Source organism: Ambystoma mexicanum, chromosome 12 (genome assembly GCF_040938575.1).
Source record: "Ambystoma mexicanum isolate Mex_15411 chromosome 12, UKY_AmexF1_1, whole genome shotgun sequence".
Lineage (NCBI taxonomy): Eukaryota > Metazoa > Chordata > Amphibia > Caudata > Ambystomatidae > Ambystoma > Ambystoma mexicanum.
The window spans coordinates 930,564,837-930,591,060 of NC_090936.1; the positions used below are offsets into that span (position 1 = coordinate 930,564,837).

The 26,224-nt window shown below is 45.9% G+C and overlaps 1 protein-coding gene across 1 annotated transcript in view; it reads left to right on the forward strand.

Moving 5' to 3' along the window:
- The first annotated feature begins 21,752 nt into the window (after positions 1-21,752).
- Positions 21,753-26,224, forward strand: part of LOC138514686 (cilia- and flagella-associated protein 54-like) — a 655,241-nt gene continuing 650,769 nt past the window's right edge. The window contains exon 1 of the mRNA XM_069630102.1: positions 21,753-21,924. Coding sequence (XP_069486203.1) covers positions 21,753-21,924 — 172 coding nt within the window. The remainder of the gene's footprint in view (positions 21,925-26,224) is intronic.

Genomic DNA, 26,224 nt, shown 5'->3' on the forward strand with positions numbered 1-26,224 from the left:
TCCATCTTCTCAGCAGCATCCTTTCGGGGACATTGCAGCGGCCTGCAAGGAAGAGAGAACAAACAGGTTAGCATAAGAAACGGCACATAGCGCCGCGCATCGCACTTTCTATCACCATCTCGTGCGCAGCCCCAAGCAGCACGGCACCACTAGAACTCTTCTTGCACCTAAGGAAGAAGGAGAAACATTAATAGGGGAAATTGCAAGTAAAGGACAAAACTGCCAAACCAGCAGTCTTACCTGGACAAACTGAAGTCGCAGCAGGTCTGGACTCAGAGGGCCCGCACCACTGAGGCAACTACGTGGCGACGTGCCCATCCAACAACGCACCCCTGCAAAGAGAAGCAGGACGGAGAGCGCACCATACAATAAAGCAAGGTGAGGAGAGCATTAGGGTGGAAGTTGGGTACACAAGGAGGTGGGCTCCAGGCAGGAAGAGACAATAAGATGAACCCAAATTCCTGTGTTTTCAGACCCGGTCCTCGACCGAACAAGAATCCAAGGGAAGAGGGTTCGAGGTCGGAAGTGGTCCAACCAGACTGAGTGGCATCCCCGTGGATATCAGGTGAGCGTTACACATGCACGTGTCTTATCAATACCCCCTTTTTCTCTGTGTTGCTCTGCCTCTCCTCTCTGTCTAATTCTGCAATCAGCCAGTCAGTCAGGGCCAGGCCTCTCTCTGCCAGATCGATCTCATCAGCTCTGCTGCACCCAAAACCGCTTCCCGAAGTACATCCAATCACTCCCAAATGCCTCGCCAAGTCATCTCTCGATCTCTGAGTGTCAGTGTGTCATCTCTATCTCCAACTGGCCTCACCTCTCATTATACTGTTTAATGACGTATTCATATCCATGGTTACATGTCTCTCTGAGCTAAAATGCCTCTCTTTCTGTCTGTCAGCGTTTCTAAATGTGAGCAGTGCCTAAATGTCGTGATGCATGTACTTGTACTTTTCAATCACTGCGTGTTCTGGTCATCATGACATTTTCTACATATCTATACCAAATCTTCTTCGGTCTGCCTGCGGTACACCATCTTACCACCTTCTCATATTTGTCCATTCAAATCCCTCTCTCCTTGCATGTCTCTCCCTGCAAAGCTCTCCCTCTCTCTTCATAGTGCTGCCTACTCCCACCTTCTCTCTGTCTGCGAAGCACCAGCCCAGGGCTGATAAGGCCACAATGCCTTCTCCACTCGGACAAAAGTTGCGTTATCTGTCTGCCAAGCAAACTGTTTACGCATACTTTGTACACTGTCACTCATAACAACTTCCCGCACTCCGCGGTGCTTCTGTGTGTCTCAATGGAATGGCTTCATAATGCTATAGGCCTCATTCTTTCTCTAGTGCTTACTCTCTAACTCGCAAACCCAAGCGCTATCTATAATGCCTCAATTGATATTCTAAGTGCACACTCATGCGTGTCTCTCTACAATGCATACATAATACATAACAACATATCTCTACATGTCTCTACAAATATAACATGTGTCTCTACATGGTACTTAAAATATATCAGGCCTCATTATATAGCAAACTGTAAATGCATACAAAGTGGCAGAATAATGTGGATAGTCTAATGTCACTACTTCATGTCACTACTAATCAGTACTAATCAGAATGTATGATGGGTAATGATTCTCTAATAATGGGTAATGATTCCATAATGATAACACACCAGGCTTCGCCATACTATCTGGTTTTACCATTTGATAGTTGCTTTTAGCCTGCTAGTGTACCACCATTTGATAGTTGGATTTAGCCTTCCAGTGTGCCACCATTTGATAGCTGCATTTAGCCTGCTACTACATCATCGCTTGTTAGCTGAATTGCCATTTGATAGCTGCACTTAGTAGTAGTAGTGTTGCCCAAAGCATTGGTGACATCACCTTGATTGATCTACTCAGCCACCTTGTCTTAAATGAATGTTTGACTCACTTCCTACCATACAATACTGCACTCCGCACTTTAGGATTACAACTGCCCGCAAACCCTGGTGAATTTCGGCACCATGTTCCAGCTCTCAACAGTCTTTCACTCCGTCAAGTTTCCTCTCCAAAAGTTATCCACCATAGCCTTGGCCATTACACTCTACTTCATTACCCACATAGTGCCCACAAGCACACATATCATGACTCAGTCACCTCACTCACATTACCATAACACTACAATCGGACCTATGTCCACCCACAACACCAATCCCCACCTTAACAACCCAGCCTTATGGCTCCAACATTTTGCATCTAAACCCACTCCTATACGACCATGCTCACTTACTATGAGAAATGCTAGACTTGGCACCAGACTCACTCACGCCCACTACCACCATTTGACCTCCCTCCGTCAAAACAAACTTACACTATCTGTCATCAGTACTGCTTCCTCTCCACACACACCGACACCCCAACCCTTTAATCCCGTTATGGACACCATCAAAGTGGCACTAATTAGTGCCAGATTTCTCGCAGCCCACGCCACAGAGGTGGCAGACCTCATCCTCTCCCACGACCTGGATTTTCTGGCCGTCACAGAATCCTGGCTGCACGCAGCCTCTGGTCCTCTACTCTCGCTAGCCATTCCAGTAGGCTACAATATCATTAGACATGACCGTAATTCTAGCCAATCCAAAGGTGGAGGCATTGCTATCATCCACAAAAGCTCCCTCAACTTCCGCCTCTCTATAGCTCATCAATTCTCATCCATGGAAGCCCTAACAGCCAAACTTGCCCTCACCCCCAACCACACCATCTCATTCCATCTACTCTACAGGCCACCAGGGCCACTATCCTCCTTCGCTGATGACCTCTCCAAAATCTTGACAGACAACACTAAAACGAACTCCCAAATTATTGCACTAGGTGACTTTAACTTGGGATTTACTGACTCTAACAACCCAGCTGCCTTAACGATTGACAATCTGCTCACCAACGCAGGCTTTACCCAGCACATCAACACCCCCACACATTCCAAAGGTAGAATCCTCGATGGATAGCTCACCTCAATTGCGGAATTAATGTGGTAGCCAACCAACCCTGTGCCTGGACCGACCACCATTTAATCACATTCAACATCCCTGCCACAACCGTCAGCTCCACTCCAGACGTCGCGCCCGCCATCCTCACACAAAATAAGCGCGACATAACCCGCAACAAACTCCTCCCTCTTCTCCTTCCAGTCCTGAACGAACAAGCGTTACTATGCACTGACCCCACTGTCCTGGTAGACACCTTCAACCATACCATGCTCAAAGCCCTTAATTTCATTGCCCCTTCAAAACTGAGAAAACCTAAACCACGAGCTCACCTTAACTCCTGGTTTACACCCCAACTTAGAATTCTTCGTAAAGAAAAACGAACTGCTGAATCACATTGGAAGAGTAACCCAACAGAAGCTAATAAAGCTAGTATCACGCTAGCTACTCTAAACTATAAGGAAGCTATACTTCAGGCAAAAAAAGACACTTATAACATACGTATTGAACAAGCCAAATCCAACACTAAAGAACTCTTTAGAATCTCGAAAGAATTGGAAACCCCTGACACATCCATCAAAGATAGCATCTGGTGCACTAATATCCAAAACGCTCTCCTTGGTAAGATAGCCACACTCCAAGCCAAAATTAACGACAAACGTCAAGGGTGTTCTTTAAACTCCTATGATACCTTGTGGCGACAAGACAGCACTGGTAAACCAGTAATGCCTGTAGCCCTACTAAATATAGTGCTGGAACAGTTGCATTACCCGACGCACATGTCAAAAGAGAATCTAGCAGCAACGTTCGCAGAAGACTAGTTCATACCGAATTTAGCTGAGCATGTTGCATTCTTTATGGTGAACTGCATAATCTGCCAGCAATTCACAGCTGGGCACACATTAAAAGTTATGAGAGGAGTCATCCCCATGCCAAATGGGCCTTTTCAGCACTTGCATGTCGATTACATCGACATGATTCAAGTATGCAACGGGTACAGATACTTAATAGTCGTGGTGTGTCCATTCTCTAGATGGATAGAAGCAGGTCCATGTACACACCCAAACTCTACCTGTGCGGCTACATTTTTTGTGAGGGAAGTGTTCCCCCGGTAGGGGGTGTGTGAAGTCATGAGATCAGATAATGGGGCTCATTTTGTAAATGCAGTCTTTGAGCAGATTAGCTTGCCGCTTGGTATAAAGCACAAGTTCTCATCGGCGTATCATCCAGAAGGTAATGGGATCTTTGAGGGGCTCAATGGCTTGTTAAAGGAAAAGATAGCCAAGTTGAAGCTTACTCCAAAGAGGGGATGGTTGCACTGCCTTCCTCTGGCACTGTATGCTCTTCGGAACCAACCTGGCTCCGAACATCATCTTATGCCACACGAGATAGCCACAAGAAGAAGGATGAAAACACCCCTCACACCTGAGATAGAGCTAGATGTGACACCCAGTCGACAGGAGAGGTTCTAGGATCTGAAATGTAAAATTATCTGAACTGCATGAAATCTTGCCTTACTGTAATTTCAGATGAGCTGCAGCGACGACGAACATGGTGCAGTGCAGCACAGAACACAGAAAGAGACACTACACCAGTCACAGCTCAGGGTCTACGTGTTCCACTCATCTTCCATGGAGACACCGTCTTGGTGAGGAATCACACAAGGAAAAAGTGGGACGAGCCAAGGTTCAACGGACCATTCACAGTTGAAGACATTACTCCATCCGCAGTCAAGCTACAAGGAAGAAGAGCTTGGATTTTCCTGGGTGATATCAAGCCATACATCGGAGGAACCCCCTCTGCCTGCACCCCATCGCGAAGGTACTACAGACAACGGGGAAGAACCACAGCACGTGCAGACGAGATCCATGACGAGGAAGAAGTATGCATGACCAGCAAAGTAAAGACAAAGAACGTTTTGCAAGTTGTGGCTTAACTTGGACACTTCCTCTATGCAAAAAAGGGGATAAGGACATAAAAAAACAGACACTCTGTGCATCCTAGTTGCAGGATGAAGAAGAAAATTGCACATATAAGCCACAACATGTGTTGTTGATTTGAACTCTGAATAGAGGCACACTTAAGCCTTGATGAGGAAAAGACTATGACAAACTTTGATCAAGGATATTTACACTGGAAACAGATACAGCATCCCGATTCATCCAAAACCGATACTTTGTTTGGAAGCACTTATGGTGCCCCACAGTAGAGACATCACAAAGGACGTGGTTATATATTTCCACTTAGTGTTAAGATCATACCCGTCACTGGTAGGGAGGCTCACCAGTGTCACAGACTTGCTTCAAGATCCTGACAACGAAAAAATAATCAGACAACTGCTTAGTGTCATTGGTGAAACATTCATCGTACTCCCTGAGTACAGTGAGAAGGAAACAAATGCTTCCACCACAGGCGGAAATAGATGAACTCATCAATACACTTTTCTTTCGCATAATCGAAGACTGTCAATCTATTGTCGGGAGAACATTTGACACTGAACATTTGAGCTAGCTTTTGAATAAGATCATTATCTTGGTCACACTCCATGCGACCGGACAGTGCAGACATTGTGTACGTCAAGGAAAGAACATATAATCCTGATTCTCAACAAAGACTGGACAAATGTCCCTATCACCAGAAGACAGCAGATTAGCGCACAATGTCCTTTTTTGCCTAGTTACTGACTTTCTGGAATTAGTGGGGCGACCTATCGAGGTTGACGTCCTCACCTTCATCAGAGATCCAGCTAATATCGCGCAGATGGGGATGCTCCTGCATGGAATAATACTCCAAGTAAAACTTTCCAACCATCAGAGAGATTATCTGAGAAGATTCTGAAGAAACTTTCCGCCGAGGGACAGTTCGAGGGAGCAGAGTCAAGAACCTTATTTGTTATATTTGTTGTCACTTTTCCCTATTTCTTCATACTGACCAGTGTCCAACATGTCCAGGACTGAAGCAGTTTCGCGGAGTTGACTGGGAACTCACACATTTCGAACATGCACAGTAAAGGTGACTCATCGAAGTATTATTTTAATCTATTTTTCCCATAGTATAGCAAAGGAACTGTATCCTGTATTAAGAGACAATCGCCACTCACAAGAAGGTGGACACTTGTGAAGCACCTGACACTTTTGACACGGAACTCGTAGAACGATATTGGGTGGGGCAACAATAACATTGACATTTGGCGAATGATCGAGATGGGGGCCCAGAGCAGTAACCTGGTCCTCCCACAAGCAGAGAGGCACCCCCACTTTTCTGGAAGAAAATGCTGTTGCCTTACATATCGCAGAAAGTCGCATTTGGGCTCTGCCCAGTGCCTATCAGAAGAGCAATACCTATTGAAGTAACAATAACCAGACAACAATGGACAGTAAGGTATCCATTGAGACAACCCTACCAGCAAATGACACAAAATGAAGATTGCTTAAACGCTGTCCCAGGAGAAACTCAAAAGGCTTTAATTGAAGACGAATGGTGACGACACGAGGGCCCAGACTGACTCACAGATGAAAGAAACGACAACCAAAAGATGACACACAGAGACGAAATGCCATGAATAAGTAGAAGGAGAAACAATGTTGAAATATAAAGAAACTTAAACTGTAAAGTAGCATGAAGATATTCAACCAGCTAACGCCTGTACATATGCTTGTAACCGCAAGAAGCTAAGAAAACAGTGTGGCATGCCATGCTTAGTAGAAGAATAGAGCGGCAAGCGCCAACTATATATCTACCTCAACGAAGCACACTATATAAGTACAAGCCCACTTTATACAAAAGCAGAATTAACCCATAATGACTAAGGGTCAAACAGGACAGGATTCTTATCCCTGCTAACACGGGAAAAGAGAGCAGAATCGAAACTCAGCAAGAAGCAGCTCGTGCCTGGGAAATCGAGGTCAAACCAAGAGAGGGAGGCGGACAGTAGCTTCAGAGAATCGAAACTTAAGAACAGAGCAGTCTGCCCCGTGAAGGTCGAGATAAGGAGGCCCAGGCAGGTGGCAATCCGAATAAAGAATTAAATTCACAAATAGAAAGAAAACTTAGCAGATTCACGGTGTGCTAGCACGTGACCAGCTGAGCGAGATGGGGGAAACCAACACCTGGCTATCTCCCAAACTGAAGATAACATAACTTTTCCTGACAAGAAGCTACAGTTTCGAGGCTGACCACAGCCAACTAATTGACACATAGCAGTAAAGTACTGATTGATGGAAGGGAGGCTGGGTGAATCTTGGGGCATCCTGCATCTGGTTGACCATTCTGCGTGCTGCTAATTAAAGTGGAGATTTATGCATGGGGTTGCAGCCAACCCAATGACAATGGACCAAATAGTCTAGGGTCCTATAGATAGTAGAGCCAATGGGACGTCGTACTTTTAGTGACGTCCACCGTAGTCATTTTTGAAGGACGGGCTTAGACGCCCACCTGATAATGTTTATCCAATCCTCACACTCTGTTACCATATACAGATATAGCACCTATATTTAAGTTACCTTTTCCAAACAATAGAACTGCATGATAAACTTTTGAGTGTTACACGTCAATGATGACGAATTTTCGGTATAACTGTTACTGTTTGCATGAAGTCATTGGGAGTTGAAACGATACGGGCCATCACATCACTTTTGATTTCCATGTTTCCCTGTTTTTTTTTTACTTGTCATTAAACGTGCTCCCCTCTGCCAAACCATTGAGTTGTCCTTATTGATTGGTGTTGGAGTAAGAAATCCTACACCCCATCCACCTCAATGTGCCGCTATCTCGTCTTAAAGTACTTCAGAGCGAGCTCTGACTTCGTGGGCTGGTCAGGGGTCACTCTCTCTCTAGTAGAACCCAACCTCATTCCCATTAATCCAGAACACTACTTCCCTCATATCGCTGTGGAAAAGTGCCACAAATCTACCTTTGGCCTAGCCCCTAGTGGGCGACCATGTTGTCAATCTTAGACAAACTCCTATGGGGATGTGGATCACTATGCCCCTCCCTGCTCTTGTATCTCAGGGCCTTTGTGCACTGTGCTTCTCCTAGATTACTCCTATTTTACTCCTATGGACACACTAACATAAGGCACAAAGAAAACACATGAATCGATTCAACAATAGAAACACTTTTATTCATACATAGCAATGCATGATGCAAACACTACTATAATGCAAATCTTGAATTTGCCCCTTTTATGCTTTTGGTGCAAATCTACCAGGCAATACAATAACTGTAAGCCTTACAGGTTTCTAATGCAAGCAATATAATAGCAACTCCATTCCTCTCCATTCCACACCATACTTCACACTCTCTCTCGAAGACAAACCCTGTCTGATTACCCCATCTATCATGTCAGCCAAAGCTCTGTGTGAGTGTCTGTTCAATTCTCCATGCTGTCATGACCCCTGCCCCTGGCCCTAATAGGCAAGCCATTTGGGCTGCGCCACAAACTTCCATCAGGGCCTTAAAGGTCTCACCATCTCACCCAAGGCACTCTTGGAGCCAGGCACATGTATGAAGCAAAAGAACTTGAGAAATGGGCCTGGCAATAGCCTTTGGCACAACATGGATGCCCCCGCATAGCTCAGTCCTAGAACCAAGCTATGCGGTCTAGTCTTTTAGGTGTGGTCAGACCCAGTGGTACCTGGGGGCTATATAAGCCATGCCCAGCCTGAGAAACACGCTTCGCGTTACTCTGCACTGGGCAGCGTGACGCTCACCACGTTCAGCTCTTCACCAGCATTCCAGAGCCGGTTACCTGCAAGAACAAGAACACTGTTAGTCTACACTTACCTGTGAGTGAATCCTGCTCCTGTCCTCCGCTCCTGGGTCCTGAGAATCTTCCATCTCGGCGATGTTCCCGCGATCTTGAAGAAGCCGCAACCTGGGAAGAAAGGGAATGGGAAAAAAAACAGCATTAGTAAGCGTTTATTCTCCAATACTGGAAATAGCCAAAATCTTGCACGCTTACCTGGGTTTTCATCGCCCTTGGCCCACGTCCACTTCGGGCCATAAGAACGACCTGCAAGAGAGAAGAAACACTGATTAGCACACCAAAGATCAAAAAAGCGGCACAGGCTACGCTTTACTCATCGCGCTCCATCTTCTCAGCAGCATCCTTTCGGGGACATTGCAGCGGCCTGCAAGGAAGAGAGAACAAACAGGTTAGCATAAGAAACGGCACATAGCGCCGCGCATCGCACTTTCTATCACCATCTCGTGCGCAGCCCCAAGCAGCACGGCACCACTAGAACTCTTCTTGCACCTAAGGAAGAAGGAGAAACATTAATAGGGGAAATTGCAAGTAAAGGACAAAACTGCCAAACCAGCAGTCTTACCTGGACAAACTGAAGTCGCAGCAGGTCTGGACTCAGAGGGCCCGCACCACTGAGGCAACTACGTGGCGACGTGCCCATCCAACAACGCACCCCTGCAAAGAGAAGCAGGACGGAGAGCGCACCATACAATAAAGCAAGGTGAGGAGAGCATTAGGGTGGAAGTTGGGTACACAAGGAGGTGGGCTCCAGGCAGGAAGAGACAATAAGATGAACCCAAATTCCTGTGTTTTCAGACCCGGTCCTCGACCGAACAAGAATCCAAGGGAAGAGGGTTCGAGGTCGGAAGTGGTCCAACCAGACTGAGTGGCATCCCCGTGGATATCAGGTGAGCGTTACACATGCACGTGTCTTATCAATACCCCCTTTTTCTCTGTGTTGCTCTGCCTCTCCTCTCTGTCTAATTCTGCAATCAGCCAGTCAGTCAGGGCCAGGCCTCTCTCTGCCAGATCGATCTCATCAGCTCTGCTGCACCCAAAACCGCTTCCCGAAGTACATCCAATCACTCCCAAATGCCTCGCCAAGTCATCTCTCGATCTCTGAGTGTCAGTGTGTCATCTCTATCTCCAACTGGCCTCACCTCTCATTATACTGTTTAATGACGTATTCATATCCATGGTTACATGTCTCTCTGAGCTAAAATGCCTCTCTTTCTGTCTGTCAGCGTTTCTAAATGTGAGCAGTGCCTAAATGTCGTGATGCATGTACTTGTACTTTTCAATCACTGCGTGTTCTGGTCATCATGACATTTTCTACATATCTATACCAAATCTTCTTCGGTCTGCCTGCGGTACACCATCTTACCACCTTCTCATATTTGTCCATTCAAATCCCTCTCTCCTTGCATGTCTCTCCCTGCAAAGCTCTCCCTCTCTCTTCATAGTGCTGCCTACTCCCACCTTCTCTCTGTCTGCGAAGCACCAGCCCAGGGCTGATAAGGCCACAATGCCTTCTCCACTCGGACAAAAGTTGCGTTATCTGTCTGCCAAGCAAACTGTTTACGCATACTTTGTACACTGTCACTCATAACAACTTCCCGCACTCCGCGGTGCTTCTGTGTGTCTCAATGGAATGGCTTCATAATGCTATAGGCCTCATTCTTTCTCTAGTGCTTACTCTCTAACTCGCAAACCCAAGCGCTATCTATAATGCCTCAATTGATATTCTAAGTGCACACTCATGCGTGTCTCTCTACAATGCATACATAATACATAACAACATATCTCTACATGTCTCTACAAATATAACATGTGTCTCTACATGGTACTTAAAATATATCAGGCCTCATTATATAGCAAACTGTAAATGCATACAAAGTGGCAGAATAATGTGGATAGTCTAATGTCACTACTTCATGTCACTACTAATCAGTACTAATCAGAATGTATGATGGGTAATGATTCTCTAATAATGGGTAATGATTCCATAATGATAACACACCAGGCTTCGCCATACTATCTGGTTTTACCATTTGATAGTTGCTTTTAGCCTGCTAGTGTACCACCATTTGATAGTTGGATTTAGCCTTCCAGTGTGCCACCATTTGATAGCTGCATTTAGCCTGCTACTACATCATCGCTTGTTAGCTGAATTGCCATTTGATAGCTGCACTTAGTAGTAGTAGTGTTGCCCAAAGCATTGGTGACATCACCTTGATTGATCTACTCAGCCACCTTGTCTTAAATGAATGTTTGACTCACTTCCTACCATACAATACTGCACTCCGCACTTTAGGATTACAACTGCCCGCAAACCCTGGTGAATTTCGGCACCATGTTCCAGCTCTCAACAGTCTTTCACTCCGTCAAGTTTCCTCTCCAAAAGTTATCCACCATAGCCTTGGCCATTACACTCTACTTCATTACCCACATAGTGCCCACAAGCACACATATCATGACTCAGTCACCTCACTCACATTACCATAACACTACAATCGGACCTATGTCCACCCACAACACCAATCCCCACCTTAACAACCCAGCCTTATGGCTCCAACATTTTGCATCTAAACCCACTCCTATACGACCATGCTCACTTACTATGAGAAATGCTAGACTTGGCACCAGACTCACTCACGCCCACTACCACCATTTGACCTCCCTCCGTCAAAACAAACTTACACTATCTGTCATCAGTACTGCTTCCTCTCCACACACACCGACACCCCAACCCTTTAATCCCGTTATGGACACCATCAAAGTGGCACTAATTAGTGCCAGATTTCTCGCAGCCCACGCCACAGAGGTGGCAGACCTCATCCTCTCCCACGACCTGGATTTTCTGGCCGTCACAGAATCCTGGCTGCACGCAGCCTCTGGTCCTCTACTCTCGCTAGCCATTCCAGTAGGCTACAATATCATTAGACATGACCGTAATTCTAGCCAATCCAAAGGTGGAGGCATTGCTATCATCCACAAAAGCTCCCTCAACTTCCGCCTCTCTATAGCTCATCAATTCTCATCCATGGAAGCCCTAACAGCCAAACTCGCCCTCACCCCCAACCACACCATCTCATTCCATCTACTCTACAGGCCACCAGGGCCACTATCCTCCTTCGCTGATGACCTCTCCAAAATCTTGACAGACAACACTAAAACGAACTCCCAAATTATTGCACTAGGTGACTTTAACTTGGGATTTACTGACTCTAACAACCCAGCTGCCTTAACGATTGACAATCTGCTCACCAACGCAGGCTTTACCCAGCACATCAACACCCCCACACATTCCAAAGGTAGAATCCTCGATGGATAGCTCACCTCAATTGCGGAATTAATGTGGTAGCCAACCAACCCTGTGCCTGGACCGACCACCATTTAATCACATTCAACATCCCTGCCACAACCGTCAGCTCCACTCCAGACGTCGCGCCCGCCATCCTCACACAAAATAAGCGCGACATAACCCGCAACAAACTCCTCCCTCTTCTCCTTCCAGTCCTGAACGAACAAGCGTTACTATGCACTGACCCCACTGTCCTGGTAGACACCTTCAACCATACCATGCTCAAAGCCCTTAATTTCATTGCCCCTTCAAAACTGAGAAAACCTAAACCACGAGCTCACCTTAACTCCTGGTTTACACCCCAACTTAGAATTCTTCGTAAAGAAAAACGAACTGCTGAATCACATTGGAAGAGTAACCCAACAGAAGCTAATAAAGCTAGTATCACGCTAGCTACTCTAAACTATAAGGAAGCTATACTTCAGGCAAAAAAAGACACTTATAACATACGTATTGAACAAGCCAAATCCAACACTAAAGAACTCTTTAGAATCTCGAAAGAATTGGAAACCCCTGACACATCCATCAAAGATAGCATCTGGTGCACTAATATCCAAAACGCTCTCCTTGGTAAGATAGCCACACTCCAAGCCAAAATTAACGACAAACAGACCAATCTACAATCAAACATGCAACCTAACCCTCTCCCAACTATAAACAACTCTATCCCTGACTCTTTGACTCAGTTCAGCTTCTCACCCTTATCCATCACTGAAGTGGAAAATATCATCAATAGCCTCAAACCTTCTAACTGCCAAGGGGACCTCTGCCCAGCGCCCATTATCAAGGAAGCGGGCCACGAGCTTCCTCCATTCATCACTACTCTCATCAATTCCTCCTTCAGCACGGGGATTGTACCTGACAATTTGAAGGATGCTTGGGTTATCCCGCTCCTAAAAAACCAACCTTGGATGCCAACATACCTACAAATTACAGGCCCATCACCACAGTGCCGTTCTTACTAAAAATCCTTGACCGAGCTGCATACCTACAGATTAAAGACTATCTTGAATTCAACAAACTCCTGATTCTAAGGCAATCTGGGTTTCGGCCCAGGCACGGTACTGAAACTTCCCTTATCGACCTCAAAACACAGATCGAAGATTTAAGAGACGAGGGTAAACTTGCTCTACTTCTTCTTCTCAATCTCTCTGCGGCTTTTGATCTCGTCAATCATCAAATTCTGTGCCGGCACCTTAAACTAGCTGCACACCTTTCTGATAAAGCCACAGCTTGGATTAGTTCATTCCTGGACAACAGATCGATGTGTGTCTTCTCTCCACTAGCAGCAGCATCCCCGGAACCCATAACCTGTGGGGTACCACAGGGTTCTTGTGTTTCTCCCACGTTGTACAACGTGTTCACAAAACCTTTATTTGATATTTTGGACTATCTGTGTGTCACATATACCAATTATGCAGACGACACGCAGATACTCATCCCAATTTCAGGAGATTACGACACCGACTCTCTTTCTGTAAATGCTATCTATTTAGTCATCCAAGCCTGGATGGCGCAACACGGACTTTGTCTACATGCCGAAAAGACAGAGCTCCTCATCCTTGGCTCTTCTCAAAAACTTTCCAAACTGACCCCGGATTTTAACTCCTTCATCATTGACGGCAATACTATCGAGGCATATAAGGCTACTAAAACGTTAGGGATTTACCTTGACTCTACTTTATCCTTGGCCAGACAAACAAATGCAATTGCCTCCGCAGCGGCATACACTTGCAAGCTTATTACAGCCAGCCCCCCTTTCCTTTCACCAGCCAATTGTGTCACACTTGCTAGAACTCTTGTGTTGTCAAAAATGGACTATTGTAATGCCCTTTATCGGGGCACCAACAGCTGTAACTTAAACAAGTTACAAGTCATCCAAAAATATGCTATTAGAGCCGCTCTCAACATCCCCAAGAACGAACACATCTCGGACACCAGACGTAATTTGCGTTGGCTTTCCGTCCCTCAACGAATTACTCTGAAAACACTTGCTCTCACTCACAAATGCCTTTCCAACCAAGCTCCCCTCTACGTAGCCAACAGATTCACCCCCCTCAACACTAACAGAACTCGTAGAACTGCTCAGACTAACTGCCTCGCTATACCTCGCTTCAACCTTCAAAGATCTGGTGGAGCCAGCTTCCCTGTCATGGCAGCGAAACTCTGGAACTCACTTCCTAACCTGCTAAGATCTGAACCGTCCTTCCACAGATTTAAAAACTTGGCTAAAACCTGGCTTACCGCCCAAGACCCTTCACCTACACACCTTCCATAGCCCATAGGCTAGCCATCTCTTGTACATAGGCCTGTTCGACCTTACCCGCATCTGTATTATGTATATATGTTCATAATGTTATTGTAATTGTAACTGTACTGTCTTGACTGCCCTATCATGTTGTAATTAAAATACGCGCCCGGTTGCCTTCGGGCCTGGTGCGCTCGATAAATAAAATAAATACAAATACAAATACACCACAGCACAAAAACATATCAATACGCTATGTCAAGGATTTCGGAGGGCATCCTTACAATTGTAGCATGCCCAAGCACAATGACAAAAAGAGACACAAAGCACCTGAGTATGTCATCAATGATAAAGTCGCTACACTGAACATTCAGTTATCAGCATGTCATCATAAAGTGAAACCACATTTTATTGGACCATTCATGATCAAGAAAGCCATGAGACTAGAGCTACCCTCTCACTACCGTATCCACCCGGTCTTTCACGTATCCCTCCTCAAACCTGCCACACACTCACTCTGCTACGGGGATAGACATCCGTCTCAACCACCCGTCGTGAGCCATCAGGATAACTATGAGGTCAAACATATCCTGGATTCTTGATACTGACCGCCCGAGCTTCGCTTACCAACTTTTTTGTTTTCTACTTCCTGAGTACACAGGAGTTACCGCCCGGAAGGATGCCATGGATCAAGACCCTTTTGGCGATGTAACGTTGTAGGTATTTAGTTTCCTTTTTTTTACTTCTACGGCTGCGCTAATATTCAACAGGATCAACAGCCCTGAAGGTTGTGCTCATTACATCAGCGCACTTAAAATATCCTTTTCTGCTACAGCTGGCGACCATAGCCGGCTAACTTTTCCCACGTGTACAACTCTTCCTTCATGAGCATTTCCATCCACGTCAGAAGCTGTAACGGAGTGCCTCCTGTCCCTGTCCCAAAGACCATCTTATGTTATTGGCTCTTCACAGCAGTGGTGCATCCTCCATCTTCAACGGGTTGACTACCCCACTCATGTAAACACCTATTCTAAATGGCTCTTCGGGGGGAAGGCTGTTATAACCTTCAGCCGGTCAAGCGGCACAGCGAGTAGAGTGCTCGCTTTGACATGCAGCCCTCAGATACCTGAGGGTTCGTAGCGCTATATAAATGCCAAATTATTATTATTTTATTATTATATTTATGTGTTCCACTTCCACCTTTGTTTCCATCTTGCTACAGTTCTTCTGACTGAAGACCTGCCCGCCCAAAGGCTATCCGCACTCCAGACTTCTGTCACATCCTGGTGGGAAGGGGAATGTATGTATTTATTTATTTATTAGGGGGTTGTGACATATCTTATCGGTTGAAGCCTCCTTCTTCTCTATGCCTTGGTGTATCTTCTCCATGGTTTCCAAAGGCCTGGTCAGCACTACGAGCTAACAAGAATTTAGGTAGAAGGAATACACAGGCAGGACAGATAGCAGCCGACATAGAGCGACATGCAGCCTCAGAAGATATCTCAAGAATGGAGGATGAAAGCACACATGCTGCAGAGTCCAGTGTACAATCCAAAATTTTGTCTGGCCTCTATATAGTTTTATGCCAGCCCCCCTTTACACCCAACTAAGCAGGATCACATTGCTCAATGAGAAGACAGTTCCATCCCCATCACACAGTTGCAGCTTGTTTCTTCAAAACTTAGAACAGAGGCAGGGCAAACACCAAATAGAAAGCAGCCTTCTGAAGCAGGATTTGTCAATCCTGGAAAGAGCTTTGAGAAGGAAGGTAGATCCTGGAAGACCCCACAAGCAGCGAGGCTTGGCAAGAAGAGTGTAACAGGGTCAGGGTAATTACCCTGTCAAGGGAGGAGAGGGACCCTTCTCAACATGGGACAGGAGTCTCCCTAAAACAAAAATCAGAACTAGTCCTGCCCCAGATATGTTAAGTGGGAGTTGGGGGTTCACAGTCCCAGATAATCCCTTATGTGCCGCAAATCCCATCCCTGGTACCACTCTTTATCTCTCCTTTTCTTTTGCAGAACTGAACTGCCAGAACGCACATTATAGCGAGCCAGAAAACCTGTACTCGATCAAAATGAGGGGGAGAAAATAATTGGCAAGGAGACCACGGAACCTTCATCACAATCCATCAGTGACCAGCACCTCAGGAAAACAGGAAACTCACCACCAAAGCAGAAACACACGTCTCCAGCCACACAGCACGACAGAGGAGCATCAGAGAATGTAAGGAAAACCATGCTGGAAACGGGTGGGAGGACTAGAGGGTTTTTTAAAGCCTCTCACCTTGGTGTTGGGGAAAGGACAGGCACCAATTGGTGAGAGTATCAGGGAAGTTCTACAGCCAATGGGGGTGTATAAGGCAGAGGATGGTCGCCTGAGTGGAGAAAATTATGACAAGAAAGGTGAGCTAATGGTGAGAGAGGGTGGCACCAGCTGCTTCTAGTATAGTGTAGTGTAGTGCGGGAAGTGGGTGCATAGAAGTTGTGTGAGAGAGAGGAGAGAGATAGAGGTGGCTTGAGGGTTAGGAGTAGGGGAGTGGGTTATGTGATGATTCCTATGGCTCCCTCACTGCATCTTTTTCTAAAGTCTCCTCCCAGGTGGCCATGGAAAGGCAGATGCTTCCTGATCCTGACCTTCGGTGTGGTGTACTGCGGGAGGATCACCTGGGAGGAGATAAGGTCCAGGGTGGTGAGGAGATCATGTGTGATGAGACACAGTATTTATCTTTAATGGGGAAGAACCTTTTAAAGGTACAGAGACATGTAATGGCTTATTGTCGTTATGATGTGTCTGAAATACCCATGAAACCTGTTGATGGGAGAATAACTGGTGTGACATCAGGAAGGAAAGATCGTTTGAGACTTCCAAGATTTAAAAAAAAAACTTAATCCCAAAGATTCAGTAAAGGAAAACCTATAAATATTGGTTTAAACAAACTGCCTACCTCTTTTCAAGTAAACCTTAATTTTTCTTCTTTAACTGCATTTAAGAAAAATAATTTGAAAATAGTAATCTCTTAAGTACTGGGATGAGGAAGATGCCCCATGTTGCAGGAGTAGTCAGCGTGTTAAGCATAATGACCCACACCTGAAGGAAGCAGAGAGGCTTAAAAGGTCCCCTAAGGTGCAGGCCATTAGTAGTAGATGGAGCTGGAAATGTTGCAGCCGTAGAGCAGCAGAGCAGAAGCACGTTGTTGCCAATCCGGCCAGAAGTTGGTTGGATGGAGGGACTCCAGGACTTTCACTAAGCATATATCAACTGCCTGTCCTGAGAGGGTCCTGTCCCCTATAAATCTGAAATGCAGAAGTTACTCCGCTCAAGGCATGAAAGAAGATTGCTTTTCCCCATGTGAACCTAATTGCAGAGATTGCGCTGCAGAAAATGTGCTGGAGACCTTGGCTGAGAGAGGTTGTGCAGCAGAGAGTCTCAGGAGCGAGACTGGCTCCTTGGTGGCTTGGCAGGACAGAAGACACCTTTACAAAAGAGGGGGTGTGTCCAAAAGAAACCAGAAGCAGTTGAAGCCCTGCAGCACACCAAGGGAGCAAGACAGAAGTCAGTGAGTGTTACCAAGCGTTCTGAGCCCTTGCACAAACAAAGGCAGGCAACTGTAGCCAAGCAGAATCACTCATGTACAAGTGAAAGTAGTAATCATCCGAGAGTTGATTGTCTGACAATGGAAAGTTTTCAGAAGTAGCACTCATGAATGAACTTCTTCCGTATCACTCGCGTAACAATAAAACACTCTAAATCATGTCAATTGATTGTAAAACTCTCTGAAACAGAAAAAAGACTGGTCGCGTGTTCTTAACAATGAACTCTGAGGTAAAGGTTAACCAACAAGTCCTTTATGAAGTTGTTGAAGTCAATGTTGCACTGAAGTTAAGCGAATCAACATAAGAATTGTAAGTTTGAAGGGAACCAGCATTGCCCAAGCAACGACGTAAACAGGTATTGCCCAAGCCAAGAGTGAAAGAGGTATATTTTCTCAAAGCCACGCGTGGTGCAAGCATTATCTTAGACACAAGTGTACAAGCATTGGCCAAGCCAAGAGTTGTACAAGTTTTGTTTTCAGCCAAAATAGACTAACCACAGGCATACCATTAAGCTGCTTTGGGGGGCACACAGTAAAGAGGCAAATGCAAGGTTGTGAAAGGGTAAAACCTGCTGAATGTAAATGTTCCCTCAAAATTGGTATCACTTACATAACTAAAGCCATAAGGGGAAACGCTAGAATTACATCCTTAAGGGCCAACTTTGGTGTTGTTGTGGCAGAAAGAAAAGAATGGCAAAGAGGATTCCCTTTTAACAAAGTGGTTAGTTAGAAGAAGAGTGCTTTGCGTACATCAAAGTGTTGAGAGGCACTAAAGTGGATTGTGTCTTTTCTGAAAAATCTAAATCAAAGTTACAAAGGTACAAACTGTTGAAGTTGTGGTAAATATGAATGCTGCAGAAAGCCAAATGGCAAACAGGCTGCCCTTCGGAAAGGTAAATGTTCAGAGGAAGAGTGCCTTGCCTACATGAAGGTGTTGAGGAGCACTGATACGAATATTGTCTTTTGTGGAAAGTTACTAAAAATCACAAAGTTGCAGACTGTTAAAGCTGGGATAAATCTTTTATTGTCAGTAGATTTCAATTTTTGGTGCCCAGTGGAATGTGGAACACTATGTGGCAGGCAAGTAGACCCGCATGGTGAATCCTTACAAAAGTTAACCGGGTATGAGAATTATCCTGGTGGAAGTTGTGGTGCTGTGAAATCATCATGACAAAGATATGAACTCTGACTCATAAAGTAATAAAGAAAGACTTGAGAAGTGCTACCTAGCAGCTGTGTTCATTTGCCTTGCCAGAGGTTGTGTTTCTTGAATCTGATAAGGAATTGCATTTCTTCTATGACATCTCTGTGGAAAAGCATTGTGACCCAGAACATCATTGATGCTCTTTGAAGAAGTGGAAATCATTATTTCAAGAAGAAGTTATCTTTTCTTGATTAAACATTGTATAACTGAACTTCCCTTTGACAAAGTGAGGGGGTTAAGAACCATGCTGGAACATTGTTACAAAACCAGATTTCCTTGTTTCTTTATGTTGAACATTGAAATTGAACTCAACTTGAAATCTGGGCGAATGGGAGCTCTCCCAGGTTATACAGAGAGACTGTGAATATATGAGAAGTATCATTGTTGATGTTTGTTGTGAATTGCCATATATGTTCCTGTGTATTTAATGCTTAAGTGTGAGGGCCAGATATCCTTTTTTAGAGTTTTTCCTTTAGTTTTTGATACATAGGGAAATCCTTGTCAGGGTAGGGATAGTGAGGCGTTTAATGCAATTTATGATTTAATAAAATGGTGTATTTTGAGAAATTATCCAAAATGTGTTTGCCTCACCTTTATAACCCCTCACAGTTAGTAGTAATTAGTGTGAAAGGAAGTGAGTGTTAGGAGAGAGTAATGCTAGGGTTGAGGGGTGTAGAAGTGGTGTGTGAGGAGAAGGGTGTAGGAAAGAAGTGGGGAGGGTGAGAGTGAGTATAGTGGAAGGGTGAGCAGGGCACCATTTTCCTGCGTTTGGAAAAGAGTGAGTGGTAGTGCGAAGGAGAGGGTAGTACAGAAAAGAAGAGCATTAGTGCGCAGGGCATGGTAGATTAGAGGAGTAACATCAAAGGGTTGAGGTGAGGACTAGAAGTTTGGAAGTCAACAGAGGATAGTGTGGAGCAGTAAGAGCAGTAGCAGTGAGAGGACTATAAGTGAGAGTATTAGCAGTGGTAGTGTGGGGAGAGTAGTAGTAGTAGAGTGTAGAAGGTAGATTGGAGAGATGAAAAGGAGGTGATGTGGATAGAAGGTGTGTGGAGTTGGACAATGTAGGCGAGTATGAGGAGGAGACGAGTACTAAGGAGATAGAGGGTTCGATGATTAAACGGCACACATACACTGCCCGCTAGTACTAACCATTGATATGATAAGTCATTTATAATGCACCTGTACACAAGTGTTTCTAGGCATGACAAGACAAGGGAGGAAAACAGAGGGAGGACAAGACAAACAATCTTACTAGGCCTTTTGTCATTCAGATCGTGCAAGTGTGAGAATGAGAAGTGCAAGGGGAAAGTTAGAGGGGAGGGGAAAACAGGGCAGCAATGTTCTGAGTAAGTGCAGCCATGGCAGCAACGCTCTGTATAGTGCAAGGAGAACAAGGGACTGTAGGGTTACAGTTACATCCCTTATGTGCGTGGTAGGCCCGGAGGCAGTGCAGGGGTGACTGATCAAGAAAGATCCTGGTACCCAGTGCGACTCTGAGGGAAACCAAACAAACAGTCAGTACAGCAGACAGGTAGGTTAGCAGGGGAGGAGAGAGAGAAAGCAGAGGAGAAGAGGAAAGTTTTGAGCTGCTTACAGAACTTCAGGGGGTCCAGCTCAAGTTTTAAAGGTGCAGGGAGGCCATTCCAGAGGGAGGCACCTGCAGAGGAGTGAGGGATCTACCCTTACTCTCTGCCTGCAGAAGCATCTAGCCCTTAGAGAGTGGGCAGTAGCTGAGCTCTGGGCTTGAGAGGGAAGGTATTTTGGAAAAGAGCGTTGGATGTAGTGCAGGCCCCAGCCTCAGAAAGCCTTTTGGACGATGCAAAGGGTCTTGAACTTGATCCTTGCAGACACTGGGAGCAGGTGGAGAGATTTCAGCGCTGGAGAGATATGGTCCCTGTGCTTGAAGCCAAGGATAAGTCTTGCAGTCCTGTTCTGGATTAGGTGCTTAGGGCAGAGAGTAGAGGAAGGCAGATTGAGAAAGAGGCTTTTGCAGTAGTCCAGCCTAGAAAGAACCAGGGCTATGGAGACAGTGAGCTTCTGGGCAAAAGTGAGAACGAGAAGAGTCCCTTTGAGGAAATGCAGCTGATAGTGGGACTTATTGGTGACGTCCGAGATGTGAGGAGAGAAAGAGAGAGTGGAGTCGAAGATGACACCAAGGTTTGCTTTTTTGCCACGCAGGAAGGCGAAGGAAGAGGGCCCAAGGTTGGCGGCCAGAGTGAGAGAGGGAAAGCAGGGCCAGGTGTCCCAATGAGAAGGATCTCTGTTTTACTGGCATTAAGGTAGAGATCGTTGGAGGTGCACCAATCCTGAATCGTGGATAGACAGTCAAGAATGAATGAGAGAAAAGAGGAGGCTGAGGGGAGCCTGAAGGAAAGCTGAGTGTCATCCGCATAACACTGAAAGGTAGAGGGAAGGGTAGAGATCAGGTGGGTCAAAGGAGCCAAGTAAAGGTTGAAAAACCAGGGTGAGAGGATAGAGTCCTGGGAAATGCCACAGGTAGCGAGAGAGGTGGCAGAGAGAAAGGTCCCAAGTTGAACCTGGGAGGGGCAGTCCAAGAGGAAGGAGGTCAGCCACTCCAGGGCCTGATCTGTGATGCCCAGGTTCTCACTGAGTCGATTGATCAGGATGGCGTGGTTGACCGTGTCCAAAGAAGGAAAGATCAAGAAGGATGAGGCCAGAAGGAATGCGCACATCCAGGTTAGAGAGCAGATCTTGACAGGTGTTCAAAAGAGCAGTTTCTGCGCCTCTGAAGCCAGACTGATGGTCATGGAGAGAACTAACAGATTCAGTGTGGAGAGTAAGCTGGGAGTTGGGCAGCTGTTTCATGAGTTTGTCCAGGAAAGGGGTGATGGAGATTGAGTGATAGTTTGCTGGGCAGGTATGTTCGGCAGATGGCTTCTTGAAGAGGGGGTGCACAAGGGAGTGCTTAAGGGGGGAGTGTTCCAGTGGTGAAAGAGTGATTACAGAAATCGACCAGTGCTGGAGCGAGAGTGTCAATATGGTCTGTGAAACACCCGATGGCTTTCAACCCCCTTGGTTTCCTCTTCTGGGGTAGCTAGGGAGGGGTTATTGCTGTTGGGACCGGACCAGAGAGGGAGGAGTCCAAAGTAAGACATGGTGTCCCCCTTTCCTTAACACCTCCCTACCCGACATCCTCTCCACCGTCATACACCATTATGAATCCTATACCATTGCCCCCTCCCCAATTCCAACAGGTACTTAGACAAAAAGGAGATGTAGAAGAACCAGGGAAAGAAGAACAAACATATCATGCCATGTTTTACAGACCCAAGATTGTTCCCCTTCTCCTAACAGCATTTTATATAATTTTCCTACCACCACTCGGAAACACTACAACTCCCCACTGTTTTTCCCCAAAACCACTGGGACGAAGAAGGGGCAAACTGGAGGTATGAAGATTACCCATAGGAACCAATGTACCATGTATTCCTATGGGCAGTCTTCATCTCTTCCCGTTAAACATGTAAGGCAGAGTCAGGAAGGGCTGGAAAACCACTCACACCTGACTCCTGTTAATTCTCCCAGCCAGTTTAAAAGGTGGAGTACACAGGCACACTTTGAGCAAGCTGGGGATGCTGGAGGAAGCACAGATGCCAGGAGGAAGGAACTGCAGCTGGAGGAACCCTGGAAGGCCTGGAGGAAGAAGGACTGCCAAAATACTGAGCCTGTGAATACAGGGAAGGCTGCAGTATGGCGAGGGAGCTCTGTCACCAGGAAGCTGAACCATGGGCAGCTGAGGTTACCTGGCAGTGCCCAAGCTAGAGCTCCTCCCCTGGGCCATATACTAAACCCCAGTCCTTTGAGGGGCAGGTGGTGAGACACTGACCTCAGGAAGCATCTCATTTAAAACCTGCAGCTCCCAAAACTGCCAGAATGCTGTTTTAGGGGAGCTGGTGAAGTGGGAGTGAAATGAGAACATTGCATTATGGGACTTGAAGTCCAGAGACATTTTCTTTGGATGCACCTTTGAACAAGGGGGTGCACGAGAAGGAGCACTTCTCCCAGGGTGACGGCGAACCAGGCAGAGCAGAGCGAAAGGCCGCGCGGTGGAGCTGAAGTATGGAGAAACCTTGGACAACCCAGCGAGAGATCGTTACCTCCGAATGGGCCTTGAAGGTTGCGCAAGGAAACCCAGGTTGAGGCCCAGTCTTCAACGAGGGAAGCCTGAAAGGTGTAGTGGAAAACTGTGAACTTTTTGTGCAAAGTGAGAGGGTCCGAGCCAGGCTGAGGGAGACCCAAGTGCAAAGTAAAAGGAGGGTCTGAGCACGGCTGAGGGAGACCTGTGTGAGAAGTAAGTTAAGTGAACAAACTGTGATGTTAAAGAAGGGGGGGCGAGGGCTAGCGAGAAGAGACAAACCTCTTTTGTGTTTTAAAGATACCAGCCACCCTCCTGGGTGAACGGCAGAGTTGGGGAGGTGCAGCAGCAGTTGTGGTATCAGCCTTGTTTTCAGTATCAAATCCGCGAAAGAAGAAAATGAACTAAAACAGCCAGTGAGTTGAAAGCAATGAAAGTCCGGTCTGTGTTAAATGAAATTTGAGGGCAACAATATCCGGTGAATAATGTGAGAGATGATGTCTTTGAGCTGTTAGTTTTGATTCCGACAAAGGGAAACCTGGGTGTGAGAGATATATTTGAACTTTGAAATGTGTACTGTGCTCAAAACTATATTTACCAAGAGGCCTTGGTGTAGGAGAGAAAAAGTGAAATTAGAGGAAAGAAAGTCGAAGCAGTTGTGCCGAGGTAAGAGCAAAAGCCTTGCAGTTACGAAATTCTTCGACAGTGGAAGGAAAGTGAAAGGAGGCTTGACCCCGACGGAGGGAAGCCTATGAAGGTGCGATTGAAGCTTGGGGAAGAGAACCCCTAAAAATCATGATTGAAAGGTTTTAGCTGGTGGAGGGAAAGCTGTACTGAATTGTGGTAACGCGAAGGAAACAAACTTTTGTTGAACTGTATTGAAAGCTAAAAGGTGACCCGGACTGTAGTGAAAGAAAGCCGGAGGTCCAGTGGATAAACTAGTGACTTTTTGTGGAAGGCCAAGTGGGCCCTGGTTCACGAATTAAACTGCATCCTTGTGTCTGAAGCCAGAGTGTGTCGCAAGGCCCAAGTGTGCCACCTTACCACGTGCTACAAAACGTGGGGAAGGGAGTTTGCTCAGCCATACTGACATTTCTTTTGAACACAGATTGTTCCTTTTTGCATTTCATATTCCCTTTACACAATTATTGTATTAGAAAGAGGGCAGGCATTATGTTTAGTAGCATAGGCCATTTTATTTTGACTAAAGACTGACTAGTACTGTATTTTCTTTTTGTTTGATGGTTGAGAATACTCCCATTTTAGCTATGGGGCAAGATAGGAGTTTTCCAACCCCTTTTAAACCATCAATAAAGGTTTTGAAACGTGCAGCTCTTGTGTCAGTGTCTACTTGTGATACCATGCCTCCCTCACAGTTCCTTGATGGTTCTGGAGTAGCAGGGGAGCACCCGTTTGTACAACACTTTCATAGATCAGACTTGTCTAGAAACCTCATCAGGTGTTGTCAGAGAGAAAGAGGAGAGGGAGAGATGGCCAAAGGGGACTTAGAGAGGAAGAGCAGATAGAGGACAAGATGTCCTGAGTTTTAGCAGAGAAGTGAGAAGTGAGAGGCCAGAGCCTTACAGACGGCCTGGGAGGAAACAGGAGAGGTAGAGACTGGAAAAAGATTGGCCAGTTCTTTGCAGATTTAAAAGATTTAAAAGAGTTTGGCCGTGTTGTTAGAGGCTACAGAGACGCGGGCTTGAATGTGTGCTCTCTTCTTGTACAGGACAGAGAGTCTGTATTGCCTTTGCGGCAGGCCAGTTTGTCAGAGGATGCCACCAAAGCCCTACACTTCCTCTCAGCCACCCTGCACTTGTGTTTGATAGTGTAGGGCCAGTTAGAAAGTCCCTAAGGGAGTTAGAGAGCCTTTGCTTCAGGGAGACATATTTAGTTGCAGGCAGTGGTAGGTAGACATAGACAGTGGGGGTTACCTGTTGGTAGCACTAACCAGGGGTTATGGACACCTAAATTAGGGCAGAAACCCCACAGGGGACAGAGAGAGGGATGGCCCTGCAGCCACTTTTAAAACCCCTCTTCCAGCCAATGACGTTGAGCAAACAGCTTGCCTGTCTCTGCATTGGAAAAATGTTAACCGTGTTCAGAAGAACAGTCTTTATACCTGCTGCTGTAAATGTAAAAATACATGTGAAACTTGCAGTTGGACACTACGTTATTGAGGCCATCTGTGGCACGAGAAAGTGAGACATGGGGAGAGATGGCCAGAGGGGAGCAGCAGACTCTGGGAGACCTGGACCAAAGAGGGTACCTCAGAGGAAGAAAGTGCAATGGTGAAGTGCTGCAGGGAAGAACGCCCTGGTGTTAGGGAGAATTCTCAGAAATGTGTCAATTCCCTCCACCTTAGAGACCCCCAGCAACTTTGCTGGATTATGAGGACTTGATTTTTTTTACCTGGAGAGTGAGACCCGTTTTCCCACTCTCCCATGTATTTTAATGTGAATTTTACCTCTGTGTTTCTTTTGGTTGTGGAGTCTGACAAACTCCATAGGCATCATCTTTTACACTAGGTCACACAGCACCTTCAGTGCAGTGGCGCAGGGAAGTCATTCAGATTTCCCAAAGGTTTAAATACCTTCTCTGGGATAAACTACTGTTTCCCAGGGCAGTAAAGTGAAATTGACTTTGCTTACCATTGTAACTTTCTAGACCCAGCACACCCTATCTTACAATAGAGTGCTGGAGGGGTTACTTAGTATCCCCTTTATCTAGATTATCATGTAACATTTTTAATGTTACCCTTTCCTCACTGAATGGCTGGTGGCAGTGGTTTAGTTTGAACTACCATGGTTTGCATTTACCGCGGCCTGCGTTAACATCTGCTGTAAAGCAACCACGGGAGCCATCTTTGTCAAAATGGCGGCCAGTCTTACTATTTTGCCATTTCTTTGTGGAAAGGTCCTTCTAGAGATTTTCTCTGTGCGCCAAACCAGGATTGGTCTCTTTGTTCATGTTCGCCTTTGGCGGGATTCAGGAGTGAAAC